Raw genomic sequence first — 16,930 nt, 5'->3', positions numbered from 1 at the left:
TTAAAGCGGCTGTTTGTGCAATGGTATCAGACTCAATTCTTAGGAAACTGCTATTCCCGGTTCCGTTAGTCAAAGAAACCCACGACTTGATTAAATCTAGGAGCTTTAAGCAATCTGATTTTGTGGGATAGGATTCCAAGACATTTTCCCCCTGATTTGGATTTCTAGCCACAATGACAGAGAAGCCTGCTTTTGGGTTCAACAGGAAATTTATTGCCCCCTGGGAACAGCACACATGTAAAACCAAGGCAGGGGAACCTTGTGGGGAGCAGATCTGCCTCTTCAGTGGTAGCTCTCACACTGCTGATTTCTTCAGCCACTCAAGCTGCTCGCCTTCCTTGTCACAAGGGTGAGCGGGAATGTCTGGCATATTGCCATCATCTCGAACTGGGACTGTGATAAAAGAAAGGAAGAACATGACAGTCAAATCAAATGTGCATACTGTAAACGTCCAGCAGCAACACTGGTATAATTACTTATTATAAGGAAGGACATGAAACACTTGACTCAATGCCTGGGTTCACACGTTATACTAAACCTAATGTGCTTGTTTGGTTTGGGCTTAGCATGGGGAACAAATCCTGCCTTTGTGCTCTGTAAACTATGGGTAAATTCGATCTGTAAACCTATTCAGGGGCTACTTTCACACCCAACATACTAAGGCAAAATGTGGCTTGCTTGCTTGTGGCTAAGCATATTATGTAAACCCATCTACCACCAGTTGAAAAACATGCTGTGGGTACTATGTGAATCCAGCTAATTACAGTTTATTTAATCTCTGGTTAAGCAAAATGTATCCTAGCATGTGTGAATTCAGCATAATTACATTAGATTTGGTTCACTGACTTACCTACAATTGACTCAGCACACTAAGTTATAACTTATGGCTTACATACCATAATGGTTGGGATGCACAAATGCTATCAGTAAACCATCCTCTGCCAGCACAGAGAAACCTGGAAATAGGACTTTCCCCCCCATTTTTCCATTTTGTCTCTTAATGGTGCCAATTCTCTGCCTGCCCAACCTGATTGAAAATTAAAGCAGGAAAAAAAATAGTTTAATTACTCTAGAACTTCATCTCATCATTCTGTCTCTCTTCAGATACCTTGCTCCCAAGAAATGGTTCAGTCACATGCATCTGTGCAACATGTTGCATATTAAAAATGGATGAAAACGGATGAAAATAAGAATAAATAAAATAATTGATGCTGCTGCTTTGCTATCCCTAGCAAAGGGATTCAAAACTGCTTCTAAAAAGCAGAAACTCTCTATATAATTGTACCTGGGTAGTGATATGGCATGGCCTTGTTCATTAATGCGGAATAACGCGCATAGGGGCTCACCCATGGCAGTGCTCCAGCTGAAAAAATGAACAGATACATGCCAGAAATACAAATATATATTGCACGCTGGCCATCCAGCAACATACAAAGCTACCATAAATGAACCCATTATTGATCACTGGCCAGTCCCTGACCATCATTCCTTGAAATGGTAGGCCAATTTTATAGACTAAATTAGTCCCGTGGTTTAGATATTCCTCAACATTCTCTAGAATGACTCCGTGGTTTTCCAGGAATTTCCCAAACTGAAGGTGTCTGGAATTAAACCTGGGATTTTCTTCACACTAAGTAGTGCCTGTACCCAAGCCCCAGCCTGTCCCCTGTATCAAGGTGGGTCCCGTGCTAAAAATGGCTAGGGATTGGGAAAGGGGCTAAGATTGGAAATACTTCAATGCAATATACTTTTCTAAAGCTAATCCTGGTTCTGCTTAATGCCCCACTGTGAGGGCTGCTGCCACAACCCTCCCCTCTAGTATCTCAAGCACACTATAAAATTAAGTTAAAGAATAAAATATAGTTGGGTCTCAGGGATCATCAGCGTAGACTCACCCACAATTGCAATGACAAAGGAGCTTACGATCACTGGTTCCTTGCCCCATGCATTTTTCACGTACGTTGTAATTCCTGCAGGAGGATGGAGAAGAAGCATTTTCTGATATACAGATCTGTTTTTCACAAGCTGATCTGGACTAGCAGTCCAAGATGCCTTCCCAACTTTCCACTGATAGTTAAGATAACCTGTTCAGCCGTTAAGTCATTTCAGCAACTTGATCAGGAGTCTGATAGCGCCTTTTCTGATTAGCACATTTTATTAAAAAGGTATAACTTGATGTCTCCAAAAGAAGAGAATATATGTAGCTCAAGGTTGAACTGTGGAGTCCTTGATGCTCCCTGAGCTTGGTTGCTTGCTTGCAGACATTTCATTACCCAACTAGGTAACATCATCAGTGCTAGTGAGTGTGGGGTTTGCTCCCTGTTTAGATTGTTTGTCTGGTGTTAATCCCTGCATGTTGGTTGTTGGAGATGATGTATTCTGGTCTTTTTGTTTCCTTCTTAGCTTTTTTGTCTGTCTAACAGCAGGAATTAACACCAGGCAAACAATCAAAGAGAAAACAATACCTTAATCAAGGAACTACCAAGGAGAAAAACACACCCCCACCAACACTGGCAGGGCAGTGAAACAGGGAGCAAATCCCACACTCCCTCACACTGATGATATTACCTATAATAGTTGGGTAATGGAACATCTGCAAGCAAATAACCAAGCTCAGAGAGCACCAAGGACTCTACAACTTGATGTCTTTTAATAAAATGTGTTAGTCAGAAAAGGTGCTGCCAGACTCTTCTGAATTTTTTGTTAACATGACTAAACATAGCTCTTCTCCTACAATGCTTATCAATTTGAATACATTTGTTTGCTCATAGCCACTGTTCTACCTGTAAAATCAGGCACAGGCTATGTTAGTTTAGAACCAATTAGAAACTTTGCAGCCTTCTGAAATCAAATGGGCAGTAACTAGAGACACGGCCTTCTCCATCCTTTTAAAACAACCAACCTGTTGTTATATAAGTATCTGGAAAACTTTGTTTTATTATCCCAGGCTTTTGTTAGATTCTGCTTCTTTTCTTGGTCTTTAATTTTTTTATTTTTTTGCCGGCAGTTTGCTTTTGGTTTGTGATCTATTCTGATGCTGTTAACTGTTAATGGAAACCAGAATCTATTTTATACATATGTACACTGGGGTATCTTACACAATCTCAGAAGTCGCTTTCACCGAGAACTACTTTCAAGTTCAGGTAACTACAGCTACAACTTTTGGGAAGCATTTGACAGAAATAACAGATTATGTGGCATGAGATTTATCAGGAGGAGGGTAGAGAGGAAGAGAGTCGATTCAGGGGGGCCTGGAAATTACAGCACATAGAAGTCTCCAGGCCCAGATCAACCAGATCCACCTTTCCCATCTGCCCTTACTTGCTCCTATTCTTAAGTCAGGGATGGAGTTAATTCCCATACCTTTACAACAGCTTCATCAAATAACCCTTCTTCCCCTTAGCTGAAACGAAGAAAGTTTGGGATGAATTCATGGGGGGAAGGGCTACAAGCTCTATGCAACAACCGCTACCAAATTCTTCCAGGCTCGTCTTTGGTGGCGGCGGCAGCCTTAGTGTTGCATTTCAGGGCTTTGTCCGCCGGAAAGGAGCCGGTAGAGAGAGTCCTCCCATGCCATAAGCGTCGGGATGTTTGGGAGATAAACTACGACCCTAGCGTACCCCACAGTGCTGTCCCGAAGGGGATGGACTGAGTGCTCTGCTGTTAGTTGCAGGAGGAAAAGTGGGATTTAAATGTAATGAATGAACCCACCTTGATGTCATTGCCCTCGGCTACATCAGTGTTCCTCAATTTTGGGAACTTGAAGATGCGTGGACTTCAACTCCCAGAATTCCCCAGCCAGCTTTGCTTTGCTTTGCTGGCTGGGGAATTCTGGGAGTTGAAGTCCACGCATCTTCAAGTTCCCAAGATTGAGGAACACTGGGCTACATGACATTCCAACCACCTCTCCAGTACCTGGGTTATCTCCGTCGCCCTTCCCACATCCTCCTCTGCCTTTCCATCCTCGCCCACCACCGCATCCCTAGATACCGCCAGCAGCAAAAGCCCTGCGTAATATAGCCCTCCATTCCCAAGGAGATCATCCTCCCAACCGCGACAAACTCTCCCGGCACTTACTGCCTAAAGCAGACATCTTGTAATCAAGGGGAAAGGAGCCCGCAGGCCTTCTGGGAAGTGTAGTTTTGTCGCGTTCTTCTCTCTGATTGGCTCGCGGAGACTGCGTTCCCCGGATGAAAGCTGTTCCCGCGCTGCCTTTCTTTTAATGTTCCACTGGGGTGTTGAGGGAGCGGTTTGCGCGCTGCGTTTCTCTCTGGCGAGGGCGAAGAGTTGTATTCTAATTCGAGTTTTATTCTAATTCAGGCCATAAATGATTAAGTTTTCCAATTCCGAATGTCCGTCGCCAGGCAACTGCGAGAAAACCGCTTTACTCTGACCTCGTTTGCAACCGGAGCAAAGAGAAATCCACACCACGCGGGGCGCGCTTAAAGGGCTCGCTCCTGTCTCTTCCTCGGACGAGAAAGGGTATTCGTGTGAATGTGGTTTTCAAGCGGGAAGAATTAACCGGGATTGGAATGGCGTAGGAGAATGCAAATGTTTTCATTTCTGACAACCACCCAGTCTTTTTTATTTTATAATGTCCTGAAAACCTGGATTCAAATTCCCTCTCCCTTTAGACTTTGTCATGTCAAATCTATACGGATGAAATGTGCTGTTGATTAGTCTAATCTTCTTCAAGGTAGCTCAACCTACACCAAGGAAAGTTTCTGTCCAAAATACATATTCCACGTACATATAATTACACCAAAATCAGGTTCTTACAATGTGCTAAGCCATGATTTGTTTTAACTATTATTGCATAAACTATAATTGGTTGGACTCGCCTAAGCTAAACCCAAACCAAACATGTAATAATCACATACAAATATAAGGGGAAATGGTGTCTTTAATGATGCTAATGCCCATGAATAGCAAATAGAATTGATCACAATGATTTGTGGATAAAAATGCAAAATGTATGCCATCATGTTCAAATCCTAATGCAACATGTATAATCAACATGAATGTAAATTAGTTTGAATTTACTTGAGCTCATGTCACACTGTGGGATCTGTTAGACCTGAGCCAACCCCACATAAAAATGGCTTATTGCTGCTCTGTTAACTGCCCTTATTTCCTTCTGAATCATCAGGGTCTTTCCCAGACCTGAGTGAAGGAAATTTTCAGCATTGCTTGACCACAAGACTCCTGTTCTTGAGAAGAAAAAAAAAATCAGTTCCCCTTTGAAGTATGCAGACTACAGGATAAAAATATTATGTTTTGAGCAACTGTAGGGTGTGTTGACAGTGAACTTCCCTTATGGCTTGTCCTCCATACTCAGATATAGAAATTCAGGAAAAAAACTATCTATCTATCTATCTATCTATCTATCTATCTATCTATCTATCTATCTATCTATCTATCTATCTATCTGGAAGAGGACTCAGATTGAACTATTGGAAGCATGGAGGGTCCATCAGATGCTGTTTAGTCAAACAAAACATTACCAGTTCTTCCCTTTAAAAATCCAGACAATCAGTGGATGGCAGCAAATAGTTTTCTGTATCTTATTGGTGCCTCCTAGTGGCTATCTAGTTTTATGCAGCAGATATCTGCTAGATCTACAAAGAGTGAACCTCACTTCAGTGAACCTCACTTCTGTGACCACCCCTTATTTCTTGGAAAAAGAAAAGAGAAAGACCAAGTTGAGATGGCAGAGAATGCCTTCTTAGCATGTGACTAGAGTTTAGATAAGTCACAAGGTTAACTGGATTCCTACTGCTGCTCTAAGCCATAGTTCCACAGTAATTCAAAATGTGCTTTGCATGTTTGTGGTTTAGGGTGCTTTGTGAATCTAGCAAACATGGTTTGCAAGTTATGTGCTAAGCTACTTACCATGACAACTGTGCTGTACACAACACACAAGCCAAAATGTGGTTTACTTGCTTTTGGCAAGTCTGAAGATAGGCACTATGGTTTATAAACCCAGGTTATATCTTAACACAGTGTGTGAAGCAAACCCAGTCAATGGTGGTTTAGTCATCCAGAGTAAAATAAACCATGGCTTAGTCAACAGAGTGAACATAGCCATTATCTCACTTTTTGCCAGATTTTCCTGCTCACCTTAAAATAAAGCTTCTGAAGGTCATTTCATTTCAAAGTAGTTGGACATCTCAAATCAGATTTCATTTATTCCTCCTTTTGTTAAAAAAAAATATTTTTTTTTCTCTTTCACTTCCCTTCCTCACCATTATGACTGATGATATATCATTGTTTCCTGGGAGGGAAGAATCATATCTCTTGGACCGTTGAGCCCTTTGGTCCTCATCTGAAGAACTGCATCTGCTCTAAAGATGCCTGTTACTCTCCCTTTCCTGCTCCTTACAATCTGTGAGTACCGGTGGGAGGGATCTCTGAGGCTCTATGACCCTTCGTCCTGGGGACAGTTCTTCTAGAGTTAGAGCTGGACCTACCACTGGGGGACAAAGGGGCTGCCTGCCAGAGTAAGCTGATTTGGGGTGTTACGAAAAGGTAGAAAATGAATAACTATTCATTCATTTATATTACAATGTTTTAACTGGAGAAGAGTGAGGAGAGGTTCCCTCCCTCCCTTCCTTCCTTCCTTTCCCTTCAAATCAGTTTTGACTTCTGGCAACTGTCTGGACAAGTCCCTGCAGTTTTCTTGGCAAGATTTCAGAAGTGGTTTGCCATTGCCTCCTTCCTAGGGCTGAGAGTGAGTGACTGGCTCAAGGTCACCCAGCTGGCTTCGTGCTTCAGGCGGGACTAGAACTCACGGTCTCCTGGTTTCTAGCCTGGTGCCTTCACCACTACACCAAAGTGGCTCTTGAGGTTTTCTACCAGGCACAATAACTTGCAAGGGGAGGATGAGAGTTGCTGCTTCACCTCAGGCAGCATTGTATGTGGACCTGGCCCTTGGCTTAGGGATTGGGGTGATGTGTGAACCCAATCAATTGCAACTGATTCTGCAAACTATAATCAGACAAACAATGGCGTGACACTGAACCAGGGTGTCATGTTACTGTCAGCCTTCCCCAATCCAACACCTTCAGGTTTTGCTGGGACTGAAATGTTTGGAGTTCTAGAAGTTGCAACCCAACACATCTGGGTTCATCAGGTTGGCCAACTCAGATATAAGATAAAAAGCTATTTCTGAACTTCTTAGCGATCTTCTGTCCATAGTTCTGCAGACAGAATGCTTGACCTGGATTTGGCATAACGTTCTCCCTGTCCGTATTCACACAACTGGCTGAGCCATGAGAAAGAGTTAATGAGGACATGCCCACAGCCATTTTAATGTCTCTTCCTCCTTCATGCTCATTAACCAGAGATAGAGGCTTATCCCAGGCGGTACATATGATCAAAATTCAGAGTAGCTATTATTGTTTGAGCTACCAGATCAGGGCTGCAAAAAACTAAATGACCACTAGAAGGCAACAAAAAGATGCATAACTAATCCTCTGCTGCAATCTGGTGGTTGTCTGGATTCTTGCAGTCCAGACTGATAGCTGTAATCATTGTTGGTTTGCAGAAACCATTGAGTTTTATTTCAAGTTCTGGTTTCCATGACCCCCAACAGTGGTCAGTCCAGGTTTGGAGAGGACAGGACACCAAGTAAAATGGTGGTGCATTTGTCTTTATTCCCTCTTACCTGTGGCTTTTTTTGGGGGGGGAGGACAAATGTAGACTCTTTTTGGCTGGCATTATGCATCATCTTACAGCTTGGTTTACCTAATCATGGTTGATTGAGTAAACTATAGTTGGTATGATTCACAGTGTGCCTTAAACCAAAACCAAGCAAATCATATTTGGCTCGGCATGTTTGATGATCCAACCCTTCCGTCTCTTCCTAGCTCTGCCAAAGCCATCCATTGTATGGCTCCCAGCTCCAGATGCGATGGAAAAGCACTACCTACAGTGTTCCACCCAGGAGAAATATGCAGGCAGCTGGTTCTACTTATACATGGGAAGCAGCCAGCAGCCCATGGCTCAAAAGAAAGCTTTGCCAACAGAGTCTAGTGCCATCTTTGAGGTTGATGGGGTTGGCCCAGATGATCAATTCCACTGTAGCTATGAAATCTGGGAGGCTGGGAAGACATTCCGCTCCCCCCTCAGCCACCCTGCAAACATCACAGAATGTGAGTATTAAGCTAGCTAGCTGTCTCTCTGTCTGTCTGTCTGTCTGCCCATCCATCCATCCATCCATCCATCCATCCATCCTATTATTGATCCATCCATTCTATTATCCATCCACCCACCAACCCACCCACCCAATCTATTATTGATCCATCCAATCTATCATCCATCCATCCATCCATCCATCCATCCATCCATCCATCCATCCATCCAATCTATTGATCCATCCAATTTATCATCCATGCATTCTATTATCCATCCATCCATCCAATCTATCATCCATCCATCCATCCAAACTATTATTGATCCATCCAATCTATCATCCATCTATCCATCCATCCATCCATCCATCCATCCATCCATCCATCCATCCATCCATGCATGCATGCATTCTATTATCCATCCATCCATCCATCCATCCATCCATCCATCCATCCATCCAATCTATTATTGATCCATCCAATTTATCATCCATGCATTCTATTATCCATCCATGCATCCATCCATCCAATCTATTATTGATCCATCCAATCTATCCATCCATCCACCCATCCATTCTATTATCCATCCATCCATCCATCCATCTATCCATCCAACCATCCATCCACCCAATCTATTATTGATCCATCCAATCTATCATTTATCCATCCATCCATCCATCCATCCATCCATCCATCCATCCATCCATCCATCCATCCAATCTATTATTGATCCATCCAATCTATCCATCCATCCACCCATCCATTCTATTATCCATCCATCCATCCATCCATCCATCCATCCATCCATCCATCCAATCTATTATTGATCCATCCAATCTATCCATCCATCCACCCATCCATTCTATTATCCATCCATCCATCCATCCATCCATCCATCCATCCATCCAACCATCCATCCATCCACCCAATCTATTATTGATCCATCCAATCTATCATCCAGCCATCCAGCCATCCAGCCATCCGTCCATTCATCCAATCTGTTATTGATCCATCCAATGTATCCTCCATGCATTCTATTATCCATCCATCCATCCATCCATCCATCCATCCATCCATCCATCCATCCATCCTATTATTGATCCATCCAATCTATCATCCATCCATCCATCCAATCTATTTTTGATCCATCCAATTTATCATCCATACATTCTATTATCCATCCATCCATCCATCCATCCATCCATCCATCCATCCATCCATCCATCTATCCTATTACTGATCCATCCAATCTATCCATCCATCCACCCATCCATTCTATTATCCATCCATCCATCCAACCATCCATCCATCCACCCAATCTATTATTGATCCATCCAATCTATCATCCAGCCATCCAGCCATCCAGCCATCCGTCCATTCATCCAATCTGTTATTGATCCATCCAATGTATCCTCCATGCATTCTATTATCCATCCATCCATCCATCCATCCATCCATCCATCCATCCATCCATCCATCCATCCATCCTATTATTGATCCATCCAATCTATCATCCATCCATCCATCCATCCATCCATCCATCCATCCATCCAATCTATTTTTGATCCATCCAATTTATCATCCATACATTCTATTATCCATCCATCCATCCATCCATCCATCCATCCATCCATCCATCCATCCATCCATCTGCTGTTCACATACTTCCCACTTCCAAAACAATAGTGTTTCTTATCCTTCCCAATATTTTTCTATTTGTCTACCTCTTTTTGCCAGAGGCTGAATGGAAGATGCCATGATGTAAAACCATCTGTAGAGAGACTGGTTTTACAGAATACATGAAGCAGCCATGGTGAATTTAATCACAGCTTATTGAATTAACCACAATTGCTGAAGTGCACACACCTTGCTAAATAAACCATGAGGATGGCAGCTGCAGGAGGACAAGAGACAACATGGATGCCCATAATTATGTTTTAACTTGTAAAAACCTCCTACAATTCTCTGGTGCAGAAGGCTGAAAATCGGTTTCTACAGGCCTGTAATGGCTCCCTCGTTTGCTATCCTCTGCAATCAAAGAGAATTTAGCCCCAAAGCTAAAAAATAAGTATGAAGTGCATCCCCTTTTTTTTTTTAAAAGCAACACTACCTTTCAATCCTAAATGAGGATCTGTTGCTTGAAATACGTACAGACCAGATCAGGTGGCAACCAGAGCTGTGAAGGGTCATGGAGAATTACTTTCTGTTTGTAAAAGCCCTGATACTGGGACTGATGGAACTCAATGGGCTTCAATTCCCATCATCCTCAGCCCATGCAGCTAAAAGATGGCTTGGCTAAGAATGATGACCTCAAACTACAAATATAAAAACCTGGTTTTTAATCCAAGTTTTTTAGAAATAGAAAAGGCCACCTTTTTATTTAAATTAGAAAAGCTTGCTTCCAAGGAAACAGATCCAACAGCTGTTCCGAAATGAAATATATTGTTTTTCATTCCTCCCAGCCTGGGGTGCTGACTTATTCCAGACAGAGATTAACTTTGATTATGTTTTGTTTCCTTTGATGCTCTGGAGCTGTTTCCCAACCTCAGCGATTTTAAGACGTGTGGACTTCAACTCTCAGAACTTGAAGTCTACACATCTTAAATTTGCAGAGGTTAGGAAACATTGCTCTAGACCAGCGTTTCTCAACCTTGGCAGCTTTCAGATGTGTGGACTCCAGCTCCCAGAATTCTCCAGCCAGCTGGCTAGGGAATTCTGGGAGTTGGAGTCCACACATCTGAAAGCTGCCAAGGTTGAGAAACGCTGGTCTAGACAAAAGCTAATGCTGCCTTATCTACCTGTTAGCTCTGAGAAGCTTGCACACTGCCCCCCACCCCAGGAGCAGCCCCTCTCCAAGAGTGGTCAAATAAGTCAAGATGGCAAGTGAGTTTGTGCAATTGAAAACCCAGCCCCCTTTCACATGTGCCATGCATGTGAAAGTTAGGGCTTCAATTGTGCAGACCAGGTGCCAACTTGAATTTGTGACGCACGCACCCCTGGCAGACGTCCTTGCCCCTCTCACTTAAAATGCAAATAAAGTTTTCAAGGGATCAGATATGAAGCAACAGAAAGTGGGTAGGTTATTCAGCCTGCATTGGGGGCCGGTCTTGACCTTGTATTTAAGGACAGGATGTCCATGGGGTACTGTGATTAAAAGGGTCTCCAGCCAAGATTTACTGGCTCAGCTTGTCCTCTTGAGGGAGTGACGACCACGACAAAGGCAGAGATTTGAAATAAGGGGGTGTTTTGAATCTGCAGTCATTTTCCAGATACAAGGCTGCTGTGTTCTTGGTTTCTTTCTCTCAAGGGCTTCAAGAGAGGATTTTTTAAAATGTTGTCACTGAAGCTGCCTGGTGATTTTACTTAATTTTTTTGCAATTTGTAAACTTCTGCGCGTTTATTTACAAAGCTACTTGGCTTGTATCCATCAAGTATAACTTTGCAATTAAAAAAAAAAAGGAGGGGGCGTACATTATAATAACAATAACCACTGTAATTAAGTTGGTTAGTCCTGAAGCTTAAACGCATGGCTTGTCTCTCTGTTCTCCAGCACATTATTTGAAGCCCTCAATTGCTGCAAGTCCCAGCACTGACATCTTGGTGGGGCAGGAGTGGACGCTCTGTTGCTGGGCTCCGTTTTCCGGCGTGAGCTTCGTCTTCTACCAGGCCAGGGAATTCCGGTATGAGGTCATCCCCCGAGAGGACTCCAACGTGGCCAAATTCTCCCTGAAGAACATCACAGAGGCTGATGAAGGACGGTACACGTGCTACTACCACAGCGTCACCGAGCCTGTCATCTGGTCCAATGCCAGCGACCCCGTGGTGTTGAACGTCCTGGGTGAGGAAATGCAAGGAGGCAGCTGTCCACGGCTGCATCTTGCCAGAATGAAAGTGAATGGCTTTTTTCCTGAGATGCACCATGAGTGGGAAATGGTGGCTCTATGTTGGGATTGACTGAGAGCTGGTTTGGTGTAGTGGTTAATGGCATTGGGCTAGAAACTGGGAGGCCATGAGTTCTAGTCTTGCCTTAGACACAAATTCAACTGGGTGACTTTGGGTCGGTCCTTCTCTTTCAGCCCTAGGAAGAAGAGGGCAAGGGTAAAAAACCACTTCTGAAACATTGCCAAGTCAAAACTGATTTGCATGAAGCAGAGAAAAAAAAAAAAGGGATTCCTTGGTGCAGGACATACAGGTAGTCCTCACTTAATCTCAGCCTTATGAGGTAGACCAGTCAGGAAACGTGACCAGATGAGCTAATTCTACTTTATTGTAAAGCTACATTAACAGAATCTTGCAAGTCAAAAGGACTTCTCTCCTCACCCCGTCTCCTTTACAGCCCAAGAAACTAGGGAGGGTCTCTTCTGAGCCTCTTGCCCTGCCCACATTCCTGCCATGGGCTCAGCTGCTTTTTATCTGACCGTTCCCTTGGCTGTGTCTCTTTGCCCAGTCTCCCAAGGTCTTTCTCACATACCATTACACTTACCAACTGCATTTGGGACCGGCAAGACTGGATATAAATCCAATAAAAATATAAATCCATAAAGTTTAAAGTTAGCATTTTTACTCCATGCTCTCCATGGAGCTGTCTGTATGAGTGTTTTCCAAACTTGGCAACTTTAAGACTTTAAGATGTGTGGACTTCAAGAAATGCCAGTAATCAAAGCTGATGACAACTTTTGCTTGACTTACTGACAGCCTTTCTTCATCATTGTGCCAAATCTTGGTTTCCTGAACAGCAGATATCATCTAAAATAAATAACCTACATTTCTGGGCCAGAAATAAAGTGCCAGTTTAAAGGCGTATTTGGATATGACTAAAATGGCTGATTTTATCCTAATCTCCCACTTGGAATTTGTGGGTTTACTCTTTTGAATTATTTAACATACAATTTCCATTTCCCCTTAGATCTTTAGTTCAAAGTAAAGAAATATGGCACGAGAAGGGAAAAGACTAGATTAGTCACAATTTAATTCCTATACTATTCTCTCTCTTACGCACGCACACACACACACGCAATTTATATCAGAGAACTGTTTGTTCTGCTGCTTTCTTGGTGCTTTCATTTTTCCCTTTGTGTAACAAAGTGCGTGGAAGAGTTCATGTCTGGCAATTCTGCATTATCAGAGATTCCAGTAATCTTTGCAGCAGTGACTATAAATTAGTAAAACTCTAGTTTTTGAATTCATGTTTCTGAAATGTGGTCTGGTGGGCTAGAAATTTTGCTTTGAAAAGAGTAACAGCAAAAAGAAAGCTGAAACACCCTTGAGTTCTTCTTGAGCCATGACCTACCAGCAGGGGGGGTCAAAAAAGTCAAGATGGCAGCCATAACTATACAATCAAAGGCCGATCATCATGTTGACTTTTTTGACCCACTCCCTGTAGACACTCTTGCTTACCAGTTTTATTGCCTCTTACAAAATTATTGACTTTTTTCAGGTGCAGCTGAAGTTAGCGGTTATCAGGAGGTGTTGGTTGACTCTGCAGGGAAGTATCGAGTGAATTGTTCAATGCCCTCCACAGCTGGGGGCTGGTTCCATCTTTATGATGATGGGAAGCCCTTTGCTGAAACCAGAGCTTGGCAAAATGGGACAGAAGCCAGCTTTGGCCTCACAGAAGAGGCCCTCAGCAACATCACAGGCAAGCTGAGGTGCCAGTTTGGGGAAAACCGACTCAACGACACTGTAGGGCGGATACAAGGTGAGCCCAGAGAGAATGAGAAAAGGGTTCAGGAGAGACTGAGATGGTGGTGGGGATATGCCATCAAGGTAGATGAGGGTTTGCAGAGTCCTCATCCTGAGGGTCTTATAATCTAACCTTTGAGGAAAGCAGCAGAGGAAGGCAGGGTTAAACAGGGAGGTACAGGTAGTCCTTGACTTACGACTACAATTGGGACTGGAACTTCTGTCACTAAACAGTGTGGTCATTAAGTGAGTCACACCCAATTTTATGACCTTTTTTGATGTGGTCATTAAGTGAATCCAGCTTCCCCCATGGATTTTGCTTGTCAGAAGTCCCTGGGAAGGTTGCAAATGGCAATCACATGACCCTGGGACACTGCAACTGTTGTAAACACATGCCAGTTACTAAGTGCCTGAATTTTGATCACATGACCGCAGGGACGCTGTGACAGTCGTAAGTGCGAGGACAGTTGTAAGTCACTTTTTTCAGTGCCATTGTAACTCCAAACAGTCATTAAACAAATGGTCGTAAGTCGAGGGCTACCTGTATACCGCTGCCTGGTTGGAGGAAACTGTCATGGGGCCTTTCCCCATTCCTGAGTTGAGGTGGTACCCAATCATCCTTGAGTCAGCAGAAAACTCTACCATCATGGCTTTGCTGCCCCCATTGCTGATGTCTATCCTGCATCTGTTCCCAGTGGCCATGAGTGACGCTTTTCCCTACGCTTTCTGTATCTGTACGGTGGGTTAAGCAAACAGATTGGTTGATTCCTGCAGTTTTACATCCCAACCCCTCTCTGGATGTCATCAGCTGGCAAGGGAATTCTGGCAGTTAAAGTCCACACATCTTCAAGTTCCCAAGGTTGAGAAACACTGGATTAGAGAGTGTCACGTGGTGGGATGTCCCCCCAGAGATTTATATGACCCCCATCCTGCCTCTGTTTAAGTGAGCCTTTACAACCTGGCCTTTTCCCCAGACTTGGGCTAGAGTAGAGGGTGGACTCCTTGCGGGATGTGCGTTTTAGTGATGTGTAGTGGTGCGTTTCCAGACGTTTGTTTTGTAGGATCTCTGTATTCTTCTATTTTTAATTGTCTTGAGTTGTATGCCGTTCAGGGTCGGGATGGAGTCAGGCAGGCTATAAATTAAATAAATAAACTCATGCGCAAAACATCCTCTGGATTTGCGCATCATACTAAATTGTAATATAGGTTGTTTGGCTTTATCTTCACAAGTTGTATGGATCAAGCCATCGTGGTTTCATGCAATGAGTGTGCCAACTCAGCCAGTTGTTTGTTCAATAGTCGTGGTTACGCACACCATGGCAATGGTTTAATTCCAGTTATGACTAGACTACCAAAGTATGAAGGATCAGTTGCAATTCCACTGTTACTTCCAAGGAAGAGTTAATCCGTTGTGCTCAGGCCAGCCAGAACCAAATGTAAATAATGGATTTATAATTCAACTATTTAAACTCGACAATTGAAAGCTCATCAGATACAAACATGTCACTAAGAAAGTCATAATGTATAATAAAGATTTATTATGGAAATGCTTTTCATTTTACATTGTATATTTTTTCCTTTAAAGATTCACTTCTGCTGAGCACTGATTTCACTGCAGCCAATTATCTACGTCTCGGCCTTGGGTTCACTGTCCTGATAGCAGCTCTGGCTTTCGTGGCTGATGCATTTTGGATGGAGAGGCATCAGGGGAACCAAGCCATGCAAAACTTCTGAATCAGCAAGATCCTGTGGAGTCAAGTGAAAGCCTGGCTTGAAACCGGCAGTACTTCCAGTGAGAAGAGGGGTGACAGTCAAGTCAACTGAAAGCTTCCTCTGCAGATTGATACTGGCAGGGTGGGAAGCACGGAGGCTGGGAACAGACAAGAACACTGTGGGAATGCAAAGCGAGGGCCAGCAACCATTACAGCAGAAAGCTAGGAGAATGAAACCCGGGACACACACACACACACACACACACAGAGCTGGATTGTTATCTGCAATAAAAGCTGCTTAGTTGTATCTTACTTAGGTCTTTATGTCTTTTCCTTGTCTGTCTCATGGAAGGTTGGAGGTAGGCTGGAGTTTTACAGAGAGAATTACTGCAGGAACCCAGAAAATTGTCAGAGCAGTCCTTGACTTACTGACTTACTTCTGAGTAGCTGCATCAAGGCAAACAAAATTCCCCGAAATAGGAACTTTGTTCAACAGCTAATAGGGCCCATCTGAGGTTTTTATTATCAATAAGTTCTGACTTGGTGCTAATCACTGTTTCTAAGACTAGGTACTGCTGCTCCGGCTGGTGGAAGCCACTGTGTCCTTGGACAGAGACCTCTCACCTTGTGAATGATGTGCATGTGGATGTCCAAAGGGGACGGGCGTGGGTCAAAAAAGTCAAGAAGGCGTCTGCAACTATGCAATCAAGCCCTGCCATGTCTTTATGCCTGTCGCAAGGCATGTAAAAAAGAGGCAGGGCTCCAATTGTGCGTTTGCACCATCTTGACTTTGTTGACATCCCTCAGGACACCCCTGGGTGTACATCACAGGGTGTTTGAGCACTTCTGGAGGGATGATGATGATGATGATGATGATGGGAGTTTCTTCCTGTTCTTCCTGACAAGACATTTAGGATGAAGAGGAGACTAAGCATCTGATACGTGCTTTGCTGTTTACTTTCATATTGTGTCTATTAGAATATGAGTCTCCAGGAAGGGCCGTTTTCTCTTCTGTATTTGTAAGAGCATCTTGAAAATGTTCTGCTCTTTATAATACAATGAATAATACAAAAGTAATAAAGAATACAATAGATGTTTCTTACTAGTTGGAATTATCTTGCAAAAGCCCAAAAAGGTACAGCTGAATCTTACCATTATTCATTAGAAACAGGAAAATACTTTTCCTTTAACCAAGAAGAGGAAAGAAAAAAGCAATTCTAATATTCTCTACATTTACCAAAAAAAAAAAAAAAGGTTTCCTCCAAGAGAGGAATATAATTAAATGGTGATTCTTGTTTGTTTATTTCAGAACTGTTCTTGTTCCTTTTTGAAACGTTATATATTCACAGTGCACCAAGAGGTCACATCCAAATTTCTGCAGCTTTAGTCAAGATAAATATAATT

At 43.0% G+C, this 16,930-nt stretch overlaps 2 protein-coding genes and 1 pseudogene across 3 annotated transcripts; 2 read left to right on the top strand and 1 right to left on the bottom strand.

Moving 5' to 3' along the window:
• Positions 1 to 190: 190 nt before the first annotated feature.
• NDUFA3 (NADH:ubiquinone oxidoreductase subunit A3) lies at positions 191 to 4,208 on the bottom strand. Its single transcript, XM_007438811.4, has 4 exons — positions 4,078 to 4,208; positions 1,896 to 1,970; positions 1,286 to 1,363; positions 191 to 393 (listed from the first exon to the last, which is right to left on the bottom strand). The coding sequence occupies exons 1-4, from the start codon at positions 4,091 to 4,093 to the stop codon at positions 296 to 298; spliced, it is 267 nt and encodes an 88-aa protein (XP_007438873.1). The 5' UTR covers positions 4,094 to 4,208; the 3' UTR covers positions 191 to 295.
• A 3,048-nt stretch (positions 4,209 to 7,256) lies between these two features.
• TARM1 (T cell-interacting, activating receptor on myeloid cells 1) lies at positions 7,257 to 15,838 on the top strand. 2 transcript variants are annotated; one of them, XM_088142665.1, is made up of 4 exons: positions 7,257 to 8,153; positions 11,683 to 11,970; positions 13,570 to 13,830; positions 15,400 to 15,838. In XM_088142665.1, exons 1-4 carry the CDS (start codon positions 7,841 to 7,843, stop codon positions 15,546 to 15,548), a joined length of 1,011 nt encoding a protein of 336 aa, XP_087998791.1. In that variant the 5' UTR covers positions 7,257 to 7,840; the 3' UTR covers positions 15,549 to 15,838. The 2 variants fall into 2 exon arrangements, with proteins under 2 accessions (XP_087998791.1, XP_087998792.1); XM_088142666.1 differs by lacking the exon at positions 7,257 to 8,153 and adding an exon at positions 11,321 to 11,485.
• LOC148215704 (uncharacterized) lies at positions 9,272 to 9,892 on the top strand (annotated as a pseudogene).
• Positions 15,839 to 16,930: the final 1,092 nt, after the last annotated feature.

The sequence above is a fragment of the Python bivittatus genome, unplaced genomic scaffold, assembly GCF_059951505.1.
Source record: "Python bivittatus isolate LINGU-HERP-01145 unplaced genomic scaffold, Pbiv_v1 ctg000440_np1212, whole genome shotgun sequence".
NCBI classification, from domain to species: Eukaryota; Metazoa; Chordata; class Lepidosauria; order Squamata; family Pythonidae; genus Python; species Python bivittatus.
The sequence above is the reverse complement of the archived record's forward strand: the minus strand, read 5'-3'. Positions and strand labels throughout refer to the sequence as shown.